This window comes from Sceloporus occidentalis, unplaced genomic scaffold, assembly GCF_023333645.1.
Source record: "Sceloporus occidentalis isolate IW3139 unplaced genomic scaffold, rSceOcc1.0.p SCAF_3, whole genome shotgun sequence".
NCBI lineage: Eukaryota > Metazoa > Chordata > Lepidosauria > Squamata > Phrynosomatidae > Sceloporus > Sceloporus occidentalis.
The window spans coordinates 18,778,270-18,789,775 of record NW_028316983.1 but is presented as its reverse complement, the minus strand read 5'-3'; the positions used below and the strand labels follow the sequence as shown (position 1 = coordinate 18,789,775).

At 42.9% G+C, this 11,506-nt stretch overlaps 1 protein-coding gene across 4 annotated transcripts in view; it reads left to right on the top strand.

Annotated features, from left to right (window-relative positions):
• The first annotated feature begins 905 nt into the window (after positions 1-905).
• Positions 906-11,506, top strand: part of LOC149315617 (phosphoenolpyruvate carboxykinase, cytosolic [GTP]) — a 31,642-nt gene continuing 21,041 nt past the window's right edge. For 2 of the 4 annotated variants that reach the window (XM_089513755.1, XM_089513752.1), the window contains exons 1-6: positions 1,020-1,310; positions 1,391-1,514; positions 3,054-3,339; positions 5,394-5,575; positions 9,636-9,839; positions 10,733-10,920. In XM_089513755.1, the coding sequence (XP_089369881.1) occupies positions 3,116-3,339; positions 5,394-5,575; positions 9,636-9,839; positions 10,733-10,920 (798 nt within the window). In that variant the 5' untranslated portion in view covers positions 1,020-1,310; positions 1,391-1,514; positions 3,054-3,115. Of the gene's footprint in view, positions 977-1,019; positions 1,311-1,390; positions 1,515-3,053; positions 3,340-5,393; positions 5,576-9,635; positions 9,840-10,732; positions 10,921-11,506 lie in introns of those variants that run through there. The other 2 variants (XM_089513753.1, XM_089513754.1) reach the window with 2 other exon arrangements.

The window sequence follows — 11,506 nt, the reverse complement described above, 5'->3', positions numbered from 1 at the left end:
CGTTAAGAGGTGATATGATAGCCCTGTTTAAATATTTGAAGGGGGGTCATAGTGAAGATGGAGCAAGTTTGTTTTCTGCTGCTCCAGAGAACAGGACCCAGAACAATGTATGTAAGCTATAGAAAAAGAGATTCCACCTCAACATTAGGAGGAACATCCTGACAGTAAAGGCTGTTCGACAGAGTGTGGTGGAGTCTCCTTCCTTGGAGGTCTTTAAACAGAGGCTGGATGGCCATCTGTCGGGGATGCTTTTATTGTGGTTTCCTGCATGGCAGGGAGTTGGACTGGATGGCCCTTGTGGTCTCTTCCAACTCTATGATTGTATATTCTATGATTCTATATGTGAAATGGAGAGGAATACCATCTTGTCCTTTCCTTCGAGTGGCAAACTTTCATGGATTGACCCTGATTTGTGTCAAAAGTTTGAGTTTGGCTTGGACTAAGGCTACTTTCTTTTAAAAGAGAGAAAGAGAAGGAAAGAAGGGGGAAGGGAAGGAGAAGTCTTTCTGAGTGATGCAAGGATACAAAGGACAGAAAACATCTTACCAATGAACTTCAAAACATTACCAAACTAAAGCTCCCTTACCTCAGTTTATTTGGAATATGGGAACTGGACTGTGTGCATTGCATGCAAATGTTGTTTATTCCCTTGCTTTCCTTCCCACTGCTATTCAGTTCTGCTCTTATTCCCCCATGCCAAAGGATATATCTAAGGCGAGAGTAAACAGGCCTGGGGCGAGCCTCCAGTTTACAGCCAAAGGCCAGTTGCTGTGACAACGCAACCAGCTTTTCTACCCATTGCACACATAACTGCCCAGCTGTTGCAACCATCCGGTCTCCCTTTCTCTGTGAGCTCCCAGCATTTCACTTGTATGAAAAAGTGACGACAAGTTCCCTAGTTTGGGACAGAATTAGGCCAAAGGTTGGCGTGGCCAAGATGTTTCGTAAAACTGGCTTGGAAGAAAACAGTGAGATGGTAAAAGCTGACAAGTCTCAATTTCAAGCACTTATTAATCAAACTGGTTAAATGATAAACTCTTGGGGGACTGTGGTTGTGAGTTGTTTCTGGTGACATGGTCCATCCTTGGCTGACAGCCAGGAGCCACGTTTTCAGAGAATGACGTAACAGACAGGCCTCTTTTGCTCCGGTCAGTGGGATGGACCAGAACAGAAGAAGAGTATTTAAGAAGAGAAGATGCATTCTGGAAAATTAGAGATCTCACAGAGATCTTGTAGTGAACAGCACTTAACTACCCAAGAAAACCAGCCAAATCCTGTTCAAAGATAAATACAGAGTCTTACCCAGAAAAGTAAGTACTGTACAGTATATTAGCTGCATGGTTTTTTAATCATTAAAAATGTGATCTTATGTGCTTTTTTTAATGTACAGTGGGCCCTCTGCTGGGGTTTGGTTCTAGGACCCCCCATGGATACCAAAATCTGTGGATGCTCAAGTCCCATCAAATACGATGGATAATAAAATGGTGTCCCTTATCCAAAATGGCAAAAACAAGGTTTGTTTTTTGGATTATTTATGTGTGTGTGTGTGTTTCAATATTTTCAAGCTGTGGATGGTTGAAGCTGTGGATAAAAAAATCCATAGATATGGAGAGCCAACTGTAATTTGGGGAAAAATACATGGGGAAGAGCTTAATGACTGAGAACAGCTTTGCAAGTGCAAGGGCACAGTTTCAATCCTCATTGTCTTCAGGTGAGTTGGAAAAAGATTCCTGTCTAGAACACTGGAGAACTGCTGTTTATCACTATAGACCAGGAGTGGGAGAAATACGGACCATGGGCCAGGTGCAATCCTTGGGGCTCAAAGTGTGGCTCCAGCAGCCCCCAAACTCCCAGGCTTGTAGCTAGGCTGGGGCAACTGGAGCATCGCCCCGGGGCCCCCAGCCAAAGGAGCCCCCGAAGAGAATACAAGAAAATCTTGTACTCTCTCAGAATATCTGAAGTTTTTGTGATATATAAGGGGCTGCACAGATGAGGAGAAAGGGGCGGCCAGAGGTTGTCACTTTCTCCCCCGGATCATTGCCTCGGTGATCGCACATCATGGCAACGATGCGCTCAGAAAAAGGAGGGCCCCCAAATGTACTTTCTGCCCCAGGGCCCCTAAAAATATAGCTATGGGCCTGCAAACTCCACCCACCAAAATTTAGGAAATTTTCAACAGTGGAACACACTTCCTAGGAGTGTAGTGGAGTCTCCCTCCTTGGAGGTCTTCAAACGGAGGCTGGATGGCCATCTGTCGGGGATGCTTTGATCTGGAGTTCCTGCATGGCAAGGGGTTGGACTGGATGGCCCTTGCGGTCTCTTCCAACTCTATGATTATATGATTCTATGATTCTAATATTTGTTTTGACTCAGAAAATTCCCAAACAATTCCAAAAAAAAAAAAAAAAAAAAAAAAAAGAAAAAGAAAAAAAAAGGCAAAATGCAGTGGTTTTGCACTTCAACCCCCCTGAAATAATAATAATAAAAAAACTGGCCCCACATGAGCCAGAAGTGATGTTGTTCACTTTGTGTTTAGATTTCAGCCAATATTTGGCCAATTATTTTGGCTTCTATGCAGGAAGGGGAGTAACAGGAGCAAAACTTCTGTATTTTGCTGCAGGTTTGAGCAGAGGGGTTAGGCAAAAGATCATCCAGCTTTAAAAAAAATTAGGGGCCCTGGGGGCTTTGGCATGCTGGTGTGCCCCACTAGGGGGCATGAGTGAGAAAACTGCCTTTGGAGTTACTGACCCCTGCTGCAGATAATATTGATAATATTGAGCCAGGGAGATGAATGGTCTGCAATTCGGAACTGATTGATTGACTAGTTGAATTAATATCCTACTTTGTATGGGTGGCTTTCAGTTCAGTTTGTAGGGAGCTGGGAGACAAAGTCTCAGCCCTCAGGTCTAAAATCTAAAAAAAGACATGACACAAAAGAAAAAGGGCATGGAGAGAGAAAAGGAAATCATAAGATACCTTCCTATATCTCTGTCACTGAAGGATGCAACACACTGGGTTTTTTGTTTTTGTTTGTTTGTTTGTTTGTTTCCCAGCTGGCTATTTTTATCACCTGGCATATAGCCAGATTCCCCTCACCATCTGGCAAGAAGCAGCAATGCCATCCCAGCTGCAGAAACAGAGGAGCATCCCCCCAAAGGTTGTCCAGGGGGACCTGAAGACTCTGGCACTAGATGCAAGGAATTTCATTGAAAGCAATGCCAGGCTATGCCAGCCAGAGGCCATCCACATCTGTGATGGCTCGGAGGATGAGAACAAGAAGATCCTCGAGCTCATGGAAGAACACGGCATGATTAAAAAGCTTGGGAAATATGAGAACTGGTAATAACATAACTAATGTTGTATGGTTGCTAATGGAGTGCGAATGGATGGAGCTTGGTAGAAAAATCCACTGATCAGCTGCTGTTTGGTCCCATTGGCTATTTTATTATGAGAAAGTATGATTTAAAATGCCCTTCCTTTTCTTTGTAGCATTTCATCCCTATATAGAGCACCCACTTTGTAAATGGAGGAGCTGTAGCTTTAATGTAGGGAGGAGTGACATTTTTGCTGGGTTTGTGTGTGTGTGTGTTTCTTTTTTCTTCAATAAGAACTTTCTAAAAATTCTCAAATTTACTTTACAGATTTCATGAGACTCAGTGTTGGTCACCTAAGGATCTGCTGGGCCATAGTCTAAAATGAAACAGACTTTTCCAAACTTCGGGGTCTACCTCCTCTACTTGAAGAGGGGAAGTAGATGCAAGGGAAAATATTTAGTCAGAATACCTAGAAGGGGGAAGAAATGAGAGAAAGAGAGATGAAGACACCTTAGGATATAGTCTTTTTCTCTGTCTCTCCTTCTAACATCTCTCTCTAAGGATCTAGTGTTAGCATCTGCAACCTTGTAGGAGTGCCTGCTGTTTGCTTCCTCTTATCCAATGCCTGTAGGTCTGCAAAAATTTCAAATCATAAAGGTGTCATCAGTCTCCACCATGCTCCATTTGAAAATCTCCTACAAATTCTTCCCCATTGGGGATGTTAGAAGTGCACTGAGGCCAGGGGTGAGGATCATTTTTTGCCTTGATGGACCACACTGGGTCATCTTGGTGCACCAAAAGTGACATGCAAGCTCCAGGAGCAGAGATTCCATTACATCATTAGGAGGAACTTCCTGACAGTATGGGCTGTTCGACAGTGGAACACACTCCCTCGGAGTGTACTGGAGTCTCCCTCCTTGGAGGTCTTTAAGCCGAGGCCCTTGTGGACTCTTCCCACTCTACGATTCTATGATATCATACCACTTCTGGTTGCTGTTCTTTTTGGCCAGGATGTTTTTCAGTATTTTAGGCAGACAGAAGGTTGAGTGGGAAGAGGAGCAAGTTAAAATGATGCATTTATGGAGCCATTTTGAAGTGACAATTGTCCCCAAAATCACCTCCCTAAAATTAAGTTTGGGCTTTCATGGAGCTTTGAAGATCTCCTAGAGGGTTGTCAAAGGCAACAAACATGGAGTCCAGAGGCCACACATGGCTTATAGGCTATACTTCCCCACACCTGGCTTAGGTCATGCATTGAATCAGCCTTCCCAAATCTCGTACTCTCCAGATCTGTTGGATTACCACTTCTAGAACCCCACAGCTAGCTGGGGAATTTTTGGAATTGCAGTTCAGCAAGCCTAGAGGATACCAGTTTGGGATATGTTGAGCAAGATAGCTTATTTTGACAACAATGTGTTTAAAAACTCCTGTGCGTTTAGCAGAACTTAACAGGATCTCTACTCTTCAAACGTGTTCATCAGGAATAAATCCAGTTAAATCAGCAAAACTTCAACAGGAGTCAGTGCATTGTGTCTAGTATAAATAATATTCCTTTCACAAACAAACACTCCATTGTTGTAGATAGTCTTGAAATAAGAAGACAAGATATTGCATTTCTGTCAAGTTTTATGATCTATGTGTTGTTGTGTTCCTTTAAGGTCATATCTGCACTGCAGAAACAATGCACTTTGGTGCTGCTTTAACTGCCATGGCTCAATGCTATGAAATTCTGGGGTTTGTAGTTTTCTGAGAGATTTTAGCAAGCTCTGGTGCCACAACACTACAAATCCCAGGATTCCATATGATGGAGTCATAGCAGCTAAAGCAGTGCAGATTAGACCCAAGTTGTTTCTGACTTAAAGCAACCCTATCACAGGGTTTTCTTGGGAAGATTTGTTGAAAGGAGGTTTGCCATTTGCTTTCCTTTGAGGCTGAAAAAGTGTGATTTCCTCAAGGTCACCTAGTGGGTTTCTGTGGCTGAGCAGGGATTTGAACCCTGGTCTCCCAGAGTTCTGGTCCAATGCACAAACCTCTACCCACGTGACTAAAGTGTAAATGTCTTGCTTCTTTTCCCTGCAGCTGGTTGGCTTGCACAGATCCAAGAGATGTAGCAAGAATTGAAAGCAAAACTGTCATTGTCACTCAGGAGCAGCGAGACACCATCCCACTCCCCAAAAGTGGAGTAAGCGAGTTGGGACGCTGGATGTCAGAAGAAGATTTTGAGAAAGCCTTTAGTGTCAGATTCCCTGGCTGCATGGCAGGTAATGGCATGAGAAAGATTATTCATGATTAGAATAAAACAATATCTTCTTCCCATTCATGGGTATGATAGCATATCCTCCAGTGTTTCACAGATAAAAACCGTGACACTTATAGCCAGGTAATATCAGTGTGATCAAGATAGCAAAAGTAATTATTAGTGACAAAAAATACACAAGATAGGAATGATTGTTGCAGTTTGCTTTCACTCAAACCTACAAGGAAGGACAATATTCTGCCCCTTCTCTCCTCTCTCTACTCCCTCCTGCTGGGTTAACTGAATACAAACTATTTTTGCACTTTGAACTCAATTTGCAGCAATTGAAGTAAGTTAAGGAAAAATGAAGAAAATTGGAGGAAGGAAGAGAAACTAGGACATTTTAAAAGCAGATGAAAAAGTGGGACTGTAGAGGATTAATTGGGACTCTCTCTGTTAAATTAGGACAGTATGTGACAGAAGGACAAAAATTCAAATAATGGACACATTCGAAGCCAGTATCATCTGGTGGTTTGAGTGTTGGATGAGAAAACTGGGAGACCAGATTTTGAATCCCCTGCTCAACCATGCTGTAGGTGATATTTCAGAAGAAAGAACTTGTAAAATCACCTGAATTTACCTTGCCTAAGAAAACATGATGAAATTCATGGGATGGCCATAGGCTGATAGACAACCAGTATGGTATAGTGTTTTGAGAGCTGGGCTATGACTTTGGAGATCAGCGTTAAATTCCCAGCATGGCTGTAAAACCCTCTGAGTGTCCTTAGGCAAGTCACACTCTCTCAGCATCAGTGGAATGACAAACCTAGAAATAAATGTTGCCAAGAAAACCCCACAGTAGAGTCACCTAGTGTTGCTTAAGTGGGAAACAGCTTCATGACATGCAGCAACAAATGTATTGATTAATTTTTTCGACATAGCTGACTCTGGCCAAATAGGTCCTGCTGGTTTTTGAAGCACAACAGAAACTTTAAAATCATGTGAAAAGTGAATTGTATCCCATGACTCATCTGTTGCACAGAGGGTTTTTTGTGTGGTTCCTGAAAACCTCCTGAGCCCCATTCCGTTGCCAAAAGAATTGAGCCCAAGCCAGATAAACTTGTCTTCAGGGAGCACAGCTCTAGGGGTTACAGTTCTCCATTTGATTGCTGCCCCCATGTCCCCCCCACCTGTCAAAATAAAGAAGGCTTCTCTCTTTTTCATTTCTGGATAAATGGGTGGGTGTGAGAGTCTAGGGTGGAAAATGATACATATGTGTGGCATCTGCTTCCCTCAAGAATTGCCCCGTGCTCTATCGTATTAACTCCAACTCTCTGCAAAAAGAGAAATGAAACTACAGCCTTGTTTCCTGTACACAGCTGGATTTCTTGCAAAAAAAAAAAAAAAACCCTGTCTATCATCTGTCTGTGTGTCTTCCTACCTACCTACCTACCTACCTACCTATTTTATATCCCACCTTTCTCCCAGCATAGGATTGTTGGCTTCTTGTTGTTGTTCCTGTCTATCTTTAAGTGTCTGAATCCCTGATATGCCATGGAAACTGACTCAGTCATCTTCAGCAAGTCATATTGGAGTTTATCGCATCGCGTTCCGAGAACATTTTTGGAACCCGATTGGAACGGAACACTTTCAGCTTTACCGCACGTTTCTGTCCCCATCGGGTTCCCATCGCGTTCTACATACCCCTCAAAGTGTTCCATATGTGTTCTTTGGAGGGAACGGATGAGAAAGTGATCCAAGCTTGTGGAAACGTTTTTAAAACGGTCCAAGAAATGTCAGAGCGGTAAAGTAATCGGTTCTTACTTCCGTTCCCATGTTCTGCCTTGTTGTGATTCCAAGCAGCCCCCGCGCCTCTTCCCGGCCTGGGAACAAGCCTAGGCTTCCTCCTAAGCCGGGGGGGAGGAGGATGCTGCTTGGAACCGCAGTGATCGCCGCGATTCCAAGCAGCCCCCGCGCCTCTTCCCAGCCTGGGAGCAAGCCTAGGCTTCCTCCCAAGCCGGGAGGAGGAGGAGGATGCTTGGAACCGCAGCGATCGCCGCAATTCCAAGCAGCCCCCGCGCCTCTTCCCGGCCTGGGAGCAAGCCTAGGCTTCCTCCCAAGCCGGGAGGAGGAGGAGGATGCTTGGAACTGCAGCGATCGCCGCAATTCCAAGCAGCCCCCACGCCTCTTCCCGGCCTGGGAGCAAGCCTAGGCTTCCTCCCAAGCCGGGGGGAGGAGGATGCTGCTTGGAACCACGGCGATCGCCGCGATTTCAAGCAGCATAGATTGCTGACATGTGTGTGTGTGTGTGTGCGTGTGTGTGTGTGTCTATATGTATGTGTGTATATAAAAAATTTAGGTTGTGTTTGCACAAATATCTCCCTGTAAAACCCTTTTGTTCTGTGTATGTGGTACTCATGAACAAGAATACACTGTTACAAATACACATGCGCAAATATTGAAACGTTCTCATACTTATCACGCTTCCTATAAGGACAAATGCAGTAAATTGTATTCCCGTAATGTTCTCGGAACATTTTACATTTTTGAATGCGATAATATCCGTTCCCATAACGTTATCTCTTGAAACGTTTTGGGAACAGAATAGAAACGTTTCAGGCACTGATGCGATAAACTTCATTCTCTTAACTTCAGAGAAAGGCAGCAAGGGCAAACTTCCTCTGAAAGCATTATGTCAAGAAAACATGGTGACAGGGTCACCTTAGGGTTGCCCTAACTCAGAAATGCCTTGAAGGCACACAACAACAACAACAACATCCTTTAGGCTCAGTGTAGCCAACAAGATAGGGAAATTATAGCTGAGACTTGCAGTAAACCCCCATCGTTAGCTCATACAAATTGGAATTTACAAACGTGCTGCTATATACCTGCTTTTGACAGCTGCCAATCAACTTTAAATGTATTAGTATTCAGCTTCTATTTTATAAAATACTTCTAACAAACCAAAAAGGAAAAAGGAAAAGAAAAGAGTCTGGAGAGAATGTTTAAAAATGTGTGGAATAAGGAGCTGACACCGGCTGGAATCCTGCTGGTGCCATACACATATGTAAGGTCCCTTCTACAAGTGGTTGTACTTTACTTGGCCATTGTGCAATGCATATATTTAGTTCATGCTTGTGTAAGTGGAATTTCACATGTGTAACCATTTCAGAGTTGAGCAGCTGTAGAAGGCTAGGACTGGTAGTGGTAGAATTGCCCTCCACACTACCCAGAGATCATTTTAAGACATTTTAGAACAAATTTCTAAAATCAAAAGTTGACCTTCAGGGGTGCTGAAGTCCATGAAAACAGGTCTTGGAGCTCCATTTGGCACAGCAGTCACACTTTGACCACTCTGGTCTAAATTTTATTGTTAATCTCACTAGAGTAAAGCCATTTAATCAGTTGCATTTACCTGTGGGTTAACTCACCATCCATCTATTGATTCAATAGGTTTACTCTAGCTGGATTCCAGGATTCCAGCCATGCAGTTGCGATGTACTACAGTGGACCCTCCACATTTGCTGGAGTTAGGGACACAGGACCCCGTGAAAGTGGGAAAACTGCAAATTAAAAAACCCAATATCTTTACCTGGGAGAGCATCTCTCTAGGAATCCTGAGGTCTTCCAGGACAATTCTGTGGTCAAGATCTGTCAGACGTTGACCATAAACTTGTGCTGGAGGATCTACAAGTGCCTAGAGAAGTGTTCTCTCCAGGAATCTCTAGGTCCTCAGGTGTGACTTCTGGCAGAAGTTGACAACAGAGTTGCACTGGAGGACCTAGATATTCCTAGAGAGAGCATGTTATTCAAATCTGTGAATAATCAAATCTGTAAAAGTCAAAGCTGCAAATGTGAAAGGCCAACTGTATTTTCTTCACTAGGGTTGCAGAAACAGCCACTGTGAATTCCCTGTTACATAAGGGAACAATGATCAGACACAGTTGATTGTACATTAGAATTCAGCAGAATGGTGTCGTGCAATCACTGTGTGTAAATTTACACTGTATAAGCATAGTGAATGATCTTGGCCATACATTTCCATAGTTGCTGTTTCTAAATCTCTATTCTGTTTCTTTTTGGAGGACGCACCATGTATGTCATTCCATTCAGCATGGGGCCAATTGGTTCTCCTTTGTCAAAGTTTGGGATTCAACTGACGGATTCTCCTTATGTGGTGGCCAGCATGAGAATCATGACACGGATGGGAACATCGGTCCTAGAAGCTCTTGGCAATGGTGAATTTGTAAAATGCCTCCATTCCGTTGGGTGTCCTTTACCTTTAAAAAGTAAGCATATTTCAAGCCAAGATGTACAATCCTTATTATTGTATTGATCTAGCACACTATTCTGGCAGATTTATTTTTCAGATTTTTCAGGTATTAATTTTATTAAGACATTGAACAGTAGTAGATCAGAGATTGCTCATTAAAAATGCCACCAACAGTGTCATTTCAGGCCTGTCATTTGCCCTAGTTTGGTTGTGCAAGTTAAGTACTGTATGGCTTTGGATCCACAGAAATGGATTCCTTACATCTCTGTTGGAGAAAATACAGTGGACCCTCCACAGCCACTGGGGTTTGGGGCACTGGACCCCTGTGAAGATGGAAAAACCGCAAATAAAAAAAATGTTGGGTTTTTTTTTAACCTGCAAGAACTATTGTCTAGGAATCTCCTGGTCCACTGGGGCAATTCTGTGGTCAAGATCTGCCAAAAGTTGACCATGAAATTGTGCTGGAGGACCTTCAAATGCCTAGAGAAGTGTTCTCTCTAGGAATCTCTAGGTCCTCTAGTGTGACTTTTGGCAGAAGTTGACAATAGCCATGCTGGAGGACCTAGAGATTCTTAGAGAGAACATATTAATCAAATCCATTAATAATGAAATCCGCAAAAGTCAAAACTGCAAACGTGGAGGGCCAGCTGTAAATGATGTATTGGCCATTTTTGAAGGCAGTTGGCCACTACTGTAGTGGTCAAGTACTAGCTGTGCAAAGAGCATTGCAGGGACACCTAGTGACAGAAAACAAGTATTGCAACTCTGCTTTAGTTATTGCACTAAAGCAGGGAGAGGGGGGTAAACATATATTCCAGTTTAGAAATGATGCATGATAAAATAGAAAAGTTACATTTTTCTCTAGGTAACTAGTAACAAGATGTAACAAACTGTCCTTTGTATTTTTAGGGGCTCAGGTAAATAACTGGCCATGTAACCCAGATTTGACTCTGATTGCTCACATCCCCGATCACAGAGAAATCATTTCTTTTGGAAGTGGTTATGGAGGAAATTCCCTGCTTGGAAAAAAGTGCTTTGCTCTCAGGATTGCCAGTAGGATTGCCAAGGAAGAGGGCTGGCTTGCTGAACACATGCTGGTAGGAAATATTTTAATAAATACATTATTTAAGACCCTGTCAATTCAGCAGCTAGGGGGTGCTCACACTACATTTTTTAAAAAACATTTAATTGGCAAGTGCTATGAAATGTTTTAAAGCACTTCACCTTAGAGCCAAGCAAGATCTGCACACAGAAATGAGTATAGCAAATACTTTACTTTCCCCATGACCCCATAAAGAAAAGCTTTGAAGATGGACAACATGAAATAGAAAAACTAGTGAAGATGCTTTACCCTTTCCTGCCTTCGAGTTCCTGGCTTCAGTGCCCTCTTCACACCATCAAAGTTCCCTATATGTGTTTGCAAATCAAAATGACATAGTGTAAACTCTGATGATCAGGGTTTTGGCTGAAGTTCAGCCAACAATCATTCTATTTCTTCTAGTTTCTGTTTCACATTTGCAGCTTTGCATAACTCAAGAGTGCCAAGATTTTTGGACAAGGTTACTCCTGCATTTGTATCAATGACACAAAAAATGTACATACAAAGAGTGGCAAAACCTTTGACTGCATAGGTCATGAAAAGTAATGTATGGCACTCAAAGACATGGGAGTGCCACTCACTAC